The sequence below is a fragment of the Lutra lutra genome, chromosome 4, assembly GCF_902655055.1.
Source record: "Lutra lutra chromosome 4, mLutLut1.2, whole genome shotgun sequence".
Classification (NCBI taxonomy): domain Eukaryota; kingdom Metazoa; phylum Chordata; class Mammalia; order Carnivora; family Mustelidae; genus Lutra; species Lutra lutra.
In genome coordinates, this window is record NC_062281.1 from 64,910,937 (window position 1) to 64,924,047 (window position 13,111).

Below are 13,111 nucleotides of genomic sequence, written 5' to 3' on the forward strand. Positions count from 1 at the left end.
ACATGAGGTGATTTTTAATCGGTGCAGTTGATTAATCCTAATGCCAGGGACAGTCAGTCACAAAACCTGTTCTGGAAAGACACGGCAACCTGTTTAATTTCTGTCATACTCCTGAAAAAGAATATAATCTTTCACTCTATTAACTGCCAGTTCTGTTTGGACAGATTTTGACCATGTATGTCCAATAAGAATCTCAAATTTAATATGTGCAAAAACTCATCATCATCCTCAATAAACTCCTTCCATCTTCTCTCTCATCAATGGAATGCCATATTTCAGTTACTCTGGCAAATATATTTGGAATGATCTGTGATTCTTCCCTTTATCTCATATGTATCACTTTAATCTAATGGCAAATCCTGTCAGCTCTATCCTCAAAAGATTTCTAAGTCTGACAATTTCTCAACATCTTTACAGCTACCACCCTAAGACTAGGAAATTTAGACACATGCCTTGTTGTTTTCTCAAGATCTTTATACTAGAAGCTGGGTGAGTATATCATCTCCGTTATTCCTGCCTGCAGACTTTGATGAAATTATATAAGCCATATTTTAAGATACACTGAGCCCATGCTCCTTTTTTTTTTTTAAAGAAATGTGTCATACTCTGGGTAGGATTTGGGTAACGCACACCCTAGGAATGCAACAGGCAGCTTACAGGACATGGACAAGGTTCTTATTTTCATCTTGTCTTCCTTACTTTGTTCCACTTCTAGGAAGGATTGGCTATGATTCATACTGGGACAGTTTTCAGACCAAAAAGACTTCATTTGGATGGAACTAGAGGGTATTTTAGTAAGCTAAATAAGTCAATCAGAGAAAGATAATTATCATATGATCTCACTCATACGTGAAATTTAAGAAAGAAAACAGAGGATCATAGGGGAAGAGAGGAAAAAATAAAACAAGAGACAAAATCAGAGAGGGAGACAAACCATAAGAAACTCTTAATCATAGGAAACAGAGGGTTGCTGGAGGGGAGGGGGCAGGGAGATGGAGTAACTGGGTGACGGACATTAATCAGGCACATGATATAATGAGCACTGGATAATATATAAGACTAATGAATCACAGACTCTACCTCTGAAACCAATAATACATTATATAAATTAATTTAAATTTAAAATATTAAAAAAGGAATGACTTTTTGTTTCAGATGGAAATCATAAACTGAAACTCTGTGCCTCTTTGTATATTACCTGTGTTATTCTTCTCACCAGGGAAAAACAAGCAAACAAAAACGGGAATTTTTTATTCTTGTCCCTTGGCTACTCAGGTTTTTAGATGTATTCCTCAATTCTAGGGTCAGGAGGGTATCCCAGGCCTTTTCTTTTCCTTTATTTGATTTCCTTGGTTTAATCCTGGACCAAGATGCCCTGAAGTATCCAATTCCTATCTCAGACAGAAGGAATCATGGTATTTATAAGGCTGTTAAAAAAAAAAAAAAAAAAAAAAAAAAAAAAAGCTTTTTAATGGTCTTTCTCAAAAATATCCAGTAAAGATTACAGAAACTCATGAAAGACTTCAAGGTGGGGGGGTGGGGATGCCTGGGTGGCTCAGTTGGTTAAGTGTCTGTCTTTGGCTCATTCATGATCCCTGGGTCCTACGATCGAGTCCTACATCCTGCTCCTTGCTCAGCAGGACTCTGCTTTCCCTTTCCTCTCTGCTCATGCTCACTCTTGCTATCTCTGCCTCTCTCTCCCTCTCAAATAAATAAATAAAATCTTAAAAAAAAAAAAAAAAAAAAAAAAAAAGGACGTCCAGGGGGAAGAAACAGAAATCTTGGAGAAGAATACTTCTCAGGAAATTCTAAAATGCCCCTAAGGGTAAAAGACCGCTCCCTCTTCACAGAGATGAATCCCTGTGTTACAAATTAATTAGAATGCCATCCTATTAAAATAATTTCAGAGATGTGAGTGTCTACAGCATTATCTGTTTGGAAAGGTGCCCTCACAACAATTAAAATATAAAAGTTAACAACCATGAAATCTGGTAAGTGAATTTAAACAGTGTGTTTGAATACAGTATGTTGATTTTGGGGGCCACAGTGTGAATACCTGTAATATCTGTAAATAAAAATGATGTTAATTGATTTTTCCACAAGTTTTTAGTGATTAAATTTAAAACATAATAACCAATTACAATCTTTTGTAATACAGGTCTATTAATGAAAAATTTGGGGGGAAGCAGGATAATTTTTTAAAATTAGGCTCCCCTTTCATCAAAATTGATAGCAAATTTTCACCTGCTAATGCTGATTCGGTTATGAGATCTAATGTATTTCACCTTTGAAAGTGTCCTTTCACGTACCTAAGTACTACCAAATACTAAATTCACAAGCATATAAAACAGAAGCATGTAAAAGAGCCTGATATGATGTAATTCCAACTACATTAGTTGTCATCAAAATGACTTTACATAATATGAGGTTTTCATATAAGCACTATTTTACCTTGGGATTTTGGGTTGAATTCATTAGGAAACATTACCAAGTCCTAAGCAAAAGCTAATTTCCAAAGCTTTCAGTGTCCAATAACAGCAGTTGAGGGTGATTCTTCTCATACAGAAAATTTTTCATCTCAGCCCTTTAGCTCAAAAAATTGCAAGAAAACATCACCACTAACAGGGCATCAAACCAATGTGCTGTAGGGCAAGTCAGAATATTCAGGTTTTTTAACAAAAACTCATGGAATTGATGATAGTTCAGCCCACAACAGCAAGTGAAAGTTCATCAGAGACGCTATTGGTTCAATAACATGTGAGAGATTCAGGTATTTTCCACAAAATACCTCCAGCTGTTCCAAGCAGACTATTGGTAGAGCCTAATTCTTCAGCCACTTCAAACCCTGCATTGACTCCCTGAAGAAAGAACTGAGCACCAAGAGTGGCATCTGCAAGCTCATCAACTGCTGGGGAAACCAGGTGAAATAATTTGAATTCTTGTACAATTGACCACTGGTGTTGCTCCCAGTGTCCTCAGCGTTTTGAGGAATTATTCTTGCCATAAGGCTAATAGTCTTATATTTATTTTTTCTGGATGCACTTCTTCAGAAACAATGCTAAGAGATTTTAAGTCACTAGAATCCTTTCCATCTTCTCCTCTCATCAGCTCTCATACTCTTGTCAAATTGTACACAGGTCAGGGATCAGGATGTTGAGAGTGGAAAGAAGTAGGTCCACAAGTGTGTTTTGCTTTTGTGCACTTATGTTGGGTACTATCTCCAGAGAAGGAACTTCTTCTTCTTTTTTTAAAAAAAGATTTTATTTATTTATTTGACAGAGAGAGAGACAGCAGGAGAGGGAACACAAGCAGCGGGGAATGGCAAGCAGAGGGAGAAGCGGGCTCCCCAATGCGGGCTTTGGACCCAGGACCCTGGGATCATGACCTGAGCCGAAGGCAGATGCTTAATGACTGAGCCACCCAAGTTCCCCAAGAGAAAGAGCTTATTTATAGAGTGTGCCCAACATGAGTTTCTCTAGTTGCTCCCACAGTTGGCCCACTCCCCTCCACTGTTAGTCACAGCCTTTGCAGGTGTGTAGAAACCAGTACTCGAAGTAGATGGATATGGATTCAGTAGCTAACATGGGCGGTGTTCTGCAGTTCCTCAAGCTGGCCTCACAGCTCTGAGCGGCAGTGTTTGAGGGGTCTCAGGAAGCTGGGAGACACTGGGCACAGGACCTTTTAACATGGTCCTATCTGAGTTAAATTTTTCAAACCAAAAATTCTTTTTTCCCCTTAGCAGTTTTAAGCTCCAAAAGAACAATTTAACTTAAGGTTAACAAGAAAAAGTTCACAGGCAAAGAATGAAAAAGTGGCCTGGGTCTAAAGCTTAGGGGGTTTACCCTCCCAAAGCCCAAATGCTAGAAGATGGAAGTAGAATGAATACCTTTCTCTGCCGTATCTGAGAAACACTGGGTTTTAAATCTTATTGCTGTTGTTGTGGAGTTTTTGTTTTTTTTCCCCCTACCCTCCATCCAGTCAAAATCATAGAATTTGTATTAATTTACAATTAATTAATTCACAGTAATTATTATAATTAATTAATGTAATTAAAAGTTACAATTGTAATTTATAATAGGAAAAAAATTATTTTGTAATGAAATTGAGTGATTTATGGGTTTACTTCATTTTAAGAGAGCAATTATGAGTTATTTTGTAGTTACTGATATGGTCATAGCTGAACGTCATGCTGTGAATTTGGGAAATGTCATTTGATACCATGTGGGTTTAGACTTCTGCATTAAATTTAATGTAAAGCTAAGGCTATATGTAGATATTATATAAAATATGAGATTTCAATTTTTTTCAAAAATGTTTCACTTTAAACAAGTGATAGCAGTCCCATTTTGTTTTTACCCATTTTTCTTTATGTCCCTTCTGCTCACCTTTCCTTCCAATGGGAACTTGCTGAATTTAAGCCTTCTAAAAATAGTTGGGGAAAAAAGAAAAAAAATGCCTAGGAATGTGAAACAGAATATAATGTATGATTAATTATGCAGATTTCCTCAGGTCAGCTAGGAAATCCTAATATAGACAGTTTGAAACTAGTTCACGCTTAACAAGATTTCTCATTCCCCTTGACGGCGGCTTGTCATCACCAAGGACGTTCTCCTCCTGCTTTATCACATCAGTGCACAAACTCAGTATTTTAATGTCATGATGTTTAGGAGAAATGATGAACAAGTGTTGGTACAATGACATGAAGCAAATCAGTTAAAACTTAGCAGGCTATTTGGAAACAAACTTGTCCTAGCATTCTCATGTTGGAGTTTCTGAGCCAGTGGCACTGTACATTCTCTATAATCTAATTTCTTTTAAAATGGCTTTCAGTTCTTTTTGTGTGTGCACTATCGATGTTAAGCATGAATGAAGGCAAACACTTGCACCATCAAAAACAAATAGCATTTTACCACCCGGAATGCCCTGGCAGGAGTCCAGGAAAACAAGATTTAATGCCTCAGAATGGCAGTGGGTAGACAGAATTAATGAGTGGTCTTTCCAGAAAAATGGCTTATAAACTTCACTGAAATAGTAATTTGGTGCCTTCGTATCCACATTTGTTCTTGGTGTCTTAATTGTTATCTTACAACAAAAATTCAGGACATTTAATAAAAAATTTTATTTGAAACTCAGAATTTTACAAACCACAAATTTTTAAAACCACAGAAGTGTTGCTGGTAATTACTACTAAATTGCATTACTGACCTACTGACACTTTACTTTTTAGTTGATACTACTTAGTGTGATTCCTAGGCAACAAATGAAACTTGTTTTGCCCATACATTCTGAGATTTGTAGCTATATTGGTGGACTCTTCTAAAAGTCAAAGCAAGGTACTCAATGAATATGTTAAAAATCTACTTTGTAATGAATAAAATCACCCATTATAAGGATACCGCTACACCCTACACATAAAATTCTTATTTACTTAAAATTGCTGTTTTATAACAGCTTCTTTACTTCATGATCTGAGAGGAAAAATGAGATGTTCTGGGTTGGAATCTTAAAATATCTTGGTTGGTCAGATCTCTACTAGCTAACATTTTCCCACTTGCCAGATGATGTCATCTCTTTGTTTAAATTACACAAACTGCAGCAATGCCCACATCAGACTGAAGCATCAGGAACTATAGGAGTAACACTATCCTGGAATAATTTTCCAGCTTGAAAACACAAGCTTTCTTTCATCTGTACTTTCCCAACCATGTGTGAAGTATTTATGAAAAAAAAAAAAAAAAATTCTGTAATCTTATTTCTTGTAACTAGGCTAATCAATAAACTTTTTGACATTCTTGATATTTTAGTCACCTTGTCCCACATAAAACTTTACAGAACAATTTAATGTGGGCTGAATTCCTCTTTTCCTGATGTTTTAGAAAGTAGAAGTGTCTCCAGTGGTCACATGTATCTAATATCCCTCAATCATTCCAGTAGAAACATATCACTTTCATTACACATTATGTCTTCCCATCAGGTTCTGAATGAGAAAGGCTCTGTGGCCTTTGGCTGAATGCCCTCAACTTGATAAGAGCAACAATGTTGTGGACATATCATATGCAGCCTCACTTCTAGATAATGTGATCCCGTAAGTGGCTCATAAATAGTGTAGTATCTGAAAAAAAGATTGAGAAAAAAGGCAATCTGTAGAGAAGACTCTGCCTCTTAATACTAACTTGCTCATTGATGGGTTCTTTGCAGAAACTCTCAACATCACTTAAGTTTCACTGATGCCCCACAGAGCTTGTTATCAGTATCTCCCAACTATGGTATTATTTCACAACAAAACCATTAAGCTCACTTATGCATTTTACCTCTCCAGTACTATGGAAAAAGTGATTTCTTGACCTTAAGACTTGACAAAACAACAAACAAATGACAAAAATATTGCTACCTTATATCGCTTTATTAAACATAGAAATCCTGGAAAATGGGCATCTTTTTTTCCCTACTTAGTTAGAAGCCTAAGGCGAGAGAAAATTCCAGAATGTCAGAAGAATGAGGCTCTTTTTTCTTCAATACCTGAGCGCTTTAGTGCAAGCCTTTCAAAAAGATGGGGAAAGAAAAAAGCATTTTAAACTGCTTAAGTATTTACATGGTGATTATCCTAGTGAAAGAAAAAGAGGAAACCTCTTTTCCTTGACAGCCTTGCCCTGTGAACAATTTGCTAGCTGCCTTTTCATACATTTTTCTGTCCAGACCTCTCAATAGTCTTTAGAGGTTATCTCCAGGATTGCAAGAACTCCATTTCACAGATGAGGGACCAGATTTTCTAAATATTTGCATAATTTTTCCCACAATGATACACTAGGTAATTTAGGGTATATAAAGATCCCTTTGCCAAACTTTGAAGGAGGTTGTCTTTCTATTTTTGAAAAGTGTCGGTAATTATGTTCTGCAACTGAACATTAATTATCCAAAACTTTCTTATCCATTAGCACTACACTGCCTCCAATCCAGTGAGACTTGGAATTAAACCCTGATCCCAAAAGGTCCAAAAAAAATCTAATGTCCAGTCTTCCTCTCTAAAGACCACATTATCTCTTATTATCTTCCAGGTTGGGTACCAGTGCCCACTCAAGAAGAACAATGAGAATGGGTACATTTCTCTAAAGGAAGCAACCATTTTCTCCATGTTGGTCTAGTCTGCTGCACTGGAATTCTGACTCACTGAGTTCTGAGGATCACCTGGTCTAAAACTGCCACCTGCCTACCATAATCTCCTGGGCAGAGCCTGATACCCTGAGACAGTATCATCTGCCTTTTCTGGGCACCAGAATCTTTTTTTTTTTTTTTTTTTTTTTGGGGGCACCAGAATCTTCTCCCAGTGGCCTGCTAGGTACCTCAGCCTGCATTCCTCCAGTCCCGATTCGTTGCTTATCATCAACGTTCCTATGTTTCTGCAAATCAGAGGTTACGAAGGCCTCTAGACTTTAGATGGGTAGTGTAAATGAGTGAAGCTGGACAGACAAGCTAACAACGTAAACTGGCACACAGCTGTGGGGTCTAAGGGTCTGGGAGGGAAGCTGCTACTGTGTGATCATCTGAGAATGTGGGCCCGGTGTTACACGACCTGAATGGGTATTCAAGAGAAGACAGAAATCTCAATATTTTATGTAAAATTGGTAACTTGAATCCAGTGTTTTTGTTTTTGTTTTTAAGATTTTATTTATTTATTTGAGAGAGAGAGAGAGAGAGAGTGCAAGAGATCAAGCAGGAGCAGGGTGAGGGAAAGAGGGAGAAACAGGCTCCCCACTGAGCAAGGAGCCAGAAAGTTTACTGACAGACCACTTCTGTTCCACCTAGGAGGGCAGCCTAGCCTAAAACAATGGATTCTTGGCTAACAATTCCCCCCATATCCCTCTTTTTTTCTCCCCCCCCATTTTATTTTATTACTTTTCAGTGATCCAAAATTCATTGTTCATGCACCACACCCAGTGCTCCAAGCAGTACCTGCTCCTCCGCAGCTTTGAAAACCTTTCCTCTCCTGTTGCTCAGTGGAACTCTTTTGTGTTTGCTACATGGGATGCTGCCTGATTCAGGAATTATTTGATAAAGACAATTAGATCTTCAAAGTTTACTCAGTTGAATTTTTGTTATTTAACCATACTACAAAGGTTTTTCAAAACTACCACACAACTTTCGCATAGATAACTCTGTACACTCAAGATGCCTGAATACCATCACATAAACAGTAGACGTTTTCTTTGCAGCCCTAATCAAAGTCAAATCACCCAAATATTACTTGTCTGAAGCAGTATTTCCATTGATGTGCTGTTTCCACTGGGCTGTGGCATTTCTAATGGTCTCAAATAACATCCCTGCTTTTCTAAGAGGTATCCGTTCTATTTTTCTAAGCCTGTGACAATTAAAATAAAAATTTCCAAAGGCTAAAAGGAAAGAGGAAAAGCTACAAAAATCTGATTTGATTTTCCTACACTCCCTCCCTCCCAATTTCCAAGCAGCTAATCCCCTCTCAAACAATACAATAGAACAGCTAGACATAAAGAAAAGGAGATAAAACTGGCCAGCCAGTGCATTGTTCTTGCTAATCTGCACCATTTACATAAGGGTTAGAAGGCTTGTTTTATCATTTAAACAGGCTTAAAAGCCTCTTTGCAAATGAGATTTAGTTCCTACAAAAGAATGAATTCTAGCTATTTGGTGAGTTTCTGCTAGACCAGCACTGGGAGCTGACTTGGCAGTAACTTAAGCTACTTCTTTGGCCACATACGGTCTATGCAAAGATTGCTTCCAGCTGCCAAAACTAAAAAGTGTCAAGCTGATTAAATTCTTTCCAGGAGGTGGACAAGATGCGGAGCAGGTTAAGAGGCCAATAACACCAGACCTTAAACTATACCTGGGCAAACTTGCCTTTATGCAGGTACTTTAAAAGGGGCTTTGAACCTTTAGAGGCCTTAGACTCTTCCTTTGAAAGGGAACCAGTAGGGCGGATAGCAAATGAAATTCAGAGACAGAAAGACTTAAAACTCCTCAAACTGTGTAGTGAGGACAAGCTAAACTCTTTGATTTCATTGTTGGTCTGAGTAGCATTGGACGCAAGGGAAAACTGCAGGGCTAACTCCCTCTCCAATGTTAGCACAAAAGACCTTTTGAAGGAAATGATTTTTTTTTTTTTTTTTAACACAGGAGTTAACACCCTTTGCATCAAAATCTTAGATTTTAAAAATTAAGATTACGTTTATATATACTATACCTATTATTTGTTTTACCTGGCACACCTTGAACAGATGTTCAGTGTGACCTTGGCCTGAGGTTCAGCAGGGTGAGTAGCGCGAGCTTGGTTAAATTTGCTCCCAGAAGGTACAAGGGTAGTTACTCCCTCCATTCTTAAATCATCAAGATCCTCTGTAACAACATAAACAATTGCAGAGAAAAAATTAGCCCTAATAGAATTAATAAGAAAAGTGCATGTTTTAAGGTATCTGCTAGTAGTTAAGTAAACCATTATACTTCTGCCTTGCAAAAATATTACCTCATGTATCAGTTATTTTTCAAATCATTCCTAGATGTAGCTGGAGGCATATGTAAGGAAAGATTTACAGAAGAAAAACGATGAGAGGCTGAATCCGTTTAGACAATGGGCAGACCATCATCTATGACTACAGAACGTGGACCGGCCACCTTTCTGTGAGCATTCAGAGAAACCATACCAAAATCTCTGCTGTAATTAGCCCCAAATGGTGAGGACTTGGTCAATGACTGACAGCTTCTCTATTTTTTTGCCTTTGCTTCCAACTCAGAGCCAACCAAAGAAACACATATAGACTTCCAAACTAATTATATAAGATCAGTTGTTTCTAATTAGCTTGCCTTGACACTTCCCTATGCAACAACCTCTATTAAGCCTTCTCTGTTTTTACTCTTAACCCTTCCTTTTTGTTTTCATGTGGGGATAAGTTTCCCTTGCAATGCAGTCCTGATAGAATAGGTACGTTATCTCCTGTTTTATTTTGAGGGCAAGGACTCTGGTAAAAAGGATTCCATTTATTTGTTCTTATCCTTACCAAAAGAGGGACATGAAGTTTCAAAAAGATAAATTATAATCTTGCCAAAACATAATACATTATTTGAGGTTATAACCTAGATAAGGAGATAAATCATTCTTTCCTGACAAGGCTATTGACTATCTAAACATCTTAGACCCTTCACAAAACAATCAAGAGTATTTCTGGTTTAACTGGATATTGTAACAAACAAGTATCATATTTTCCTGAGATTGTGACAACTTTTAGTGTGAGTCATAAATAGGCTTTCTGATATCTGAAGAAGACTTGTCAATAGACTCCTTCCATAGACAATACCAGCTAAAATCTTTTCATCTACTTGCATATGAGCAAGCTGGGCAAGCCCATCGAGTTTTAACTCAGTTTCATGGGAGTCATAAAAACTCACCACCTTGACCTGGTTGTAAAAGCTTCTTCCCCTTGTTTTAAAGGCAATAACCAGGAGTGCCTGGGTGGCTCAGTGGGTTAAGGTGCTGCCTTTGGCTCAGGTCATGATCTCGGAGTCCTGGGATCGAGCCCTGCATCGGGCTCTCTGCTCAGCAGGGAGCCTGCTTCCTCCTCTCTCTCTGCCTGCCTCTCTGCCTGCATGTGATCTCTCTGTCAAATAAATAAATAAAATCTTTAAAAAAAAAATAAAGGCAATAACCATCCCTTCAAAACTTGGTGCTTTTGCTCAACTGGTTATATAGCCTTCTCTCTTGATCTTATGGATCTGTGTCCCTCATACAACACAGACATTACCACTCTCTGAGAACACGGCACTTTCCAGCTAGCTAATTAGCTTCTGTGAGATTCTGTTAGTGTCTCATCCTCACATTACTATTTACCACCGCAACACATTGATATGCCCCTCTCCTGCCCCTACCAGAAGAAGAGAACCTCACAATTTTCTTAGCTCAATTAGGGAACTTACTTACTATACCCCACTCAGTTTTTTTGAGGACTCCCATGGAGAAGTCTGGCCTAATGTTATTTGTTGATAGATCATACCTCAAAACTTCAAAATGGAGCAGAAGATGCTATCGCCAATTTAAACTTGACTCTGGAATGCAATCCTCCATGTGAAGTAAAATTAGTCTAGATGACAGAATGATTACACTTACTTGAGCTTGTCAACTAGACAAAAGACCACAGAGTAAATATGGGAGCTAAAGGAAATAATCTCTAGCAGATCATTTTGCCAAACAAATGGCCTTAACCAAGGCTTTGATCCAATCTAAACTCAAAAGATAAATCCGTAAAGGAATTCAAAGAGACCATTATAAAATATCAACATTTAGTCCCTCGTTTTGAAAAACATAAAATGGAAAAAAAATGTGGCTCTAGCTTCATTTACCTAATCTCTGGTACTCTCAAGACAACTGCTTGGTGGCACTAGATGATTTCAAAGGTATATTAGCTGAATTTCTCCATCACACTACCCATCATAGTACAGATAAATTGGTTATTATCTTAAATTTACATGGCTGGTACACTTTAAAAAGCCAGGTGAGGTATTTTTTAAGTTACATGGATTTGTCACCAGCATAATTCTAGGAAAGCTGTAAATATGGGACCTGGCCAGAAACCAAAGCTTCAAGGGCCCTTTGAACACCTTCTGATGGATTTTACATGGCTTCTACTTTCCATGAGATTTCTCTGTTTTAGTTATTGTATGTCTATAGAATTTCAGGATGGGTTGAAACATTTCTTTGTTGAAAAGCTATGGTCTTTACAGTTGCTAAAAATCTGCTCAATTCTGTGTTTTTCTGACCTTGGGAATATAAACTTTTTTTTTTAATCAAGTGACCAAGGCACACCTTTCACAAGAAATACTATTAAAGAACTTTGTAAGGTATTACCCCTTATTCAGAAACCATATTGCTCTTACCTCCTACAAAGTTCTGAAAAGGTGGAAAGAATCAATGATGTCCTTGAAATAAAACTAACAAAGCTTTCAGAACCCTTGAGCTCTTTTAGTCAAAGGGACTCCCACCTACCCTTAAAGCAGTATGGTCTGCTCCTCCAGGTATACATTATTTGCTTTGCTGTGAACTGGTAACTGCAAGGCCCCCATGATTAAGGATTTTACCTGTGATATTATACTCATGTACACAGACATCACAAAATATTACAGGTTAAGGGTAGATTCAAATAGTCTTCTTAAATGGCCTCTTCATGATATTCAGCTATGAGATTTCATCTGTTGGAAGATATATTGGGGAAAAACTGCTCTTGAGCCTCATTGGAAAGGACTCTGTCAGTGTTAACATCAGATACAGAAGTAACACTCCCTGATAAGTCCTTGGGTTCACATTTCACGATGAAAGAAGCAATCTGGAATCAACCAGATTGGAAGGCTGGCCTAATAGGGGATCTCATCTAAAGATTCTCAGAGATTCTTTAGAAGCAGCAGATCTTCCCAGTAGACAATGACCCAAGACTCAACTTTAGAATAATCCATCAGAAATGGTGGACAGCTCCTGCACAAGATGTTGGATCAAAACCCCTGCCTAATTCTTATTTTGTTTTTTATCTGCTGACTTATAATCATTCGTCATTTTTTAGAGACCCTCATTATTGCCATGCCTAAAGGCCCTTTTTCTTTTATTTCCCTCTTACTAAAATTAGATTAGAACATAATCATAATAACACCAATCTCAGATTATCCTAGCAATAACCTTCAAGCTTACTGATTGCTGGACATGTTATTCCTCACTAGACCCTAATCACGAAAATCTAAGGGAAATTCCAATCTATGGGAATGAGATCAAAGGGAATTACAACCAATGGTGTTTTCACTTGTACCTACAGGGACAAATGACCTTAAACAGATTAATTTGTGACTCTGCTAGTGTTCCTCTCTTACAGAAAAAGAGAGGGACCTTCTTAAATCGAGGGGTCAATTATTTGTCATCTAGACTAAAAGAAATACAAAGACATAAGCCAGGCAATGTGAGGCCTTTGTTCTAACCTCACGTTATGAATAATTCCTTTTTTTCTGGATATCCATGTGTTCTTACCAGATACTACTTCCTTTGCAGCTGGAATAACTAGTGTTCCTTGTCTCACTAATTATCTCATGCACATTAAGAATGGTTTTACAG

General features: G+C 37.7%; 1 protein-coding gene across 1 annotated transcript in view; it reads right to left on the reverse strand.

Annotated features, from left to right (window-relative positions):
• C4H8orf34 (chromosome 4 C8orf34 homolog) overlaps positions 1-13,111 on the reverse strand; it is a 383,506-nt gene that overhangs the window by 116,395 nt on the left and 254,000 nt on the right. Inside the window, 1 exon segment of the mRNA XM_047728261.1 lies at positions 9,231-9,366. Within this exon segment, the coding sequence (XP_047584217.1) occupies positions 9,231-9,366 (136 nt within the window).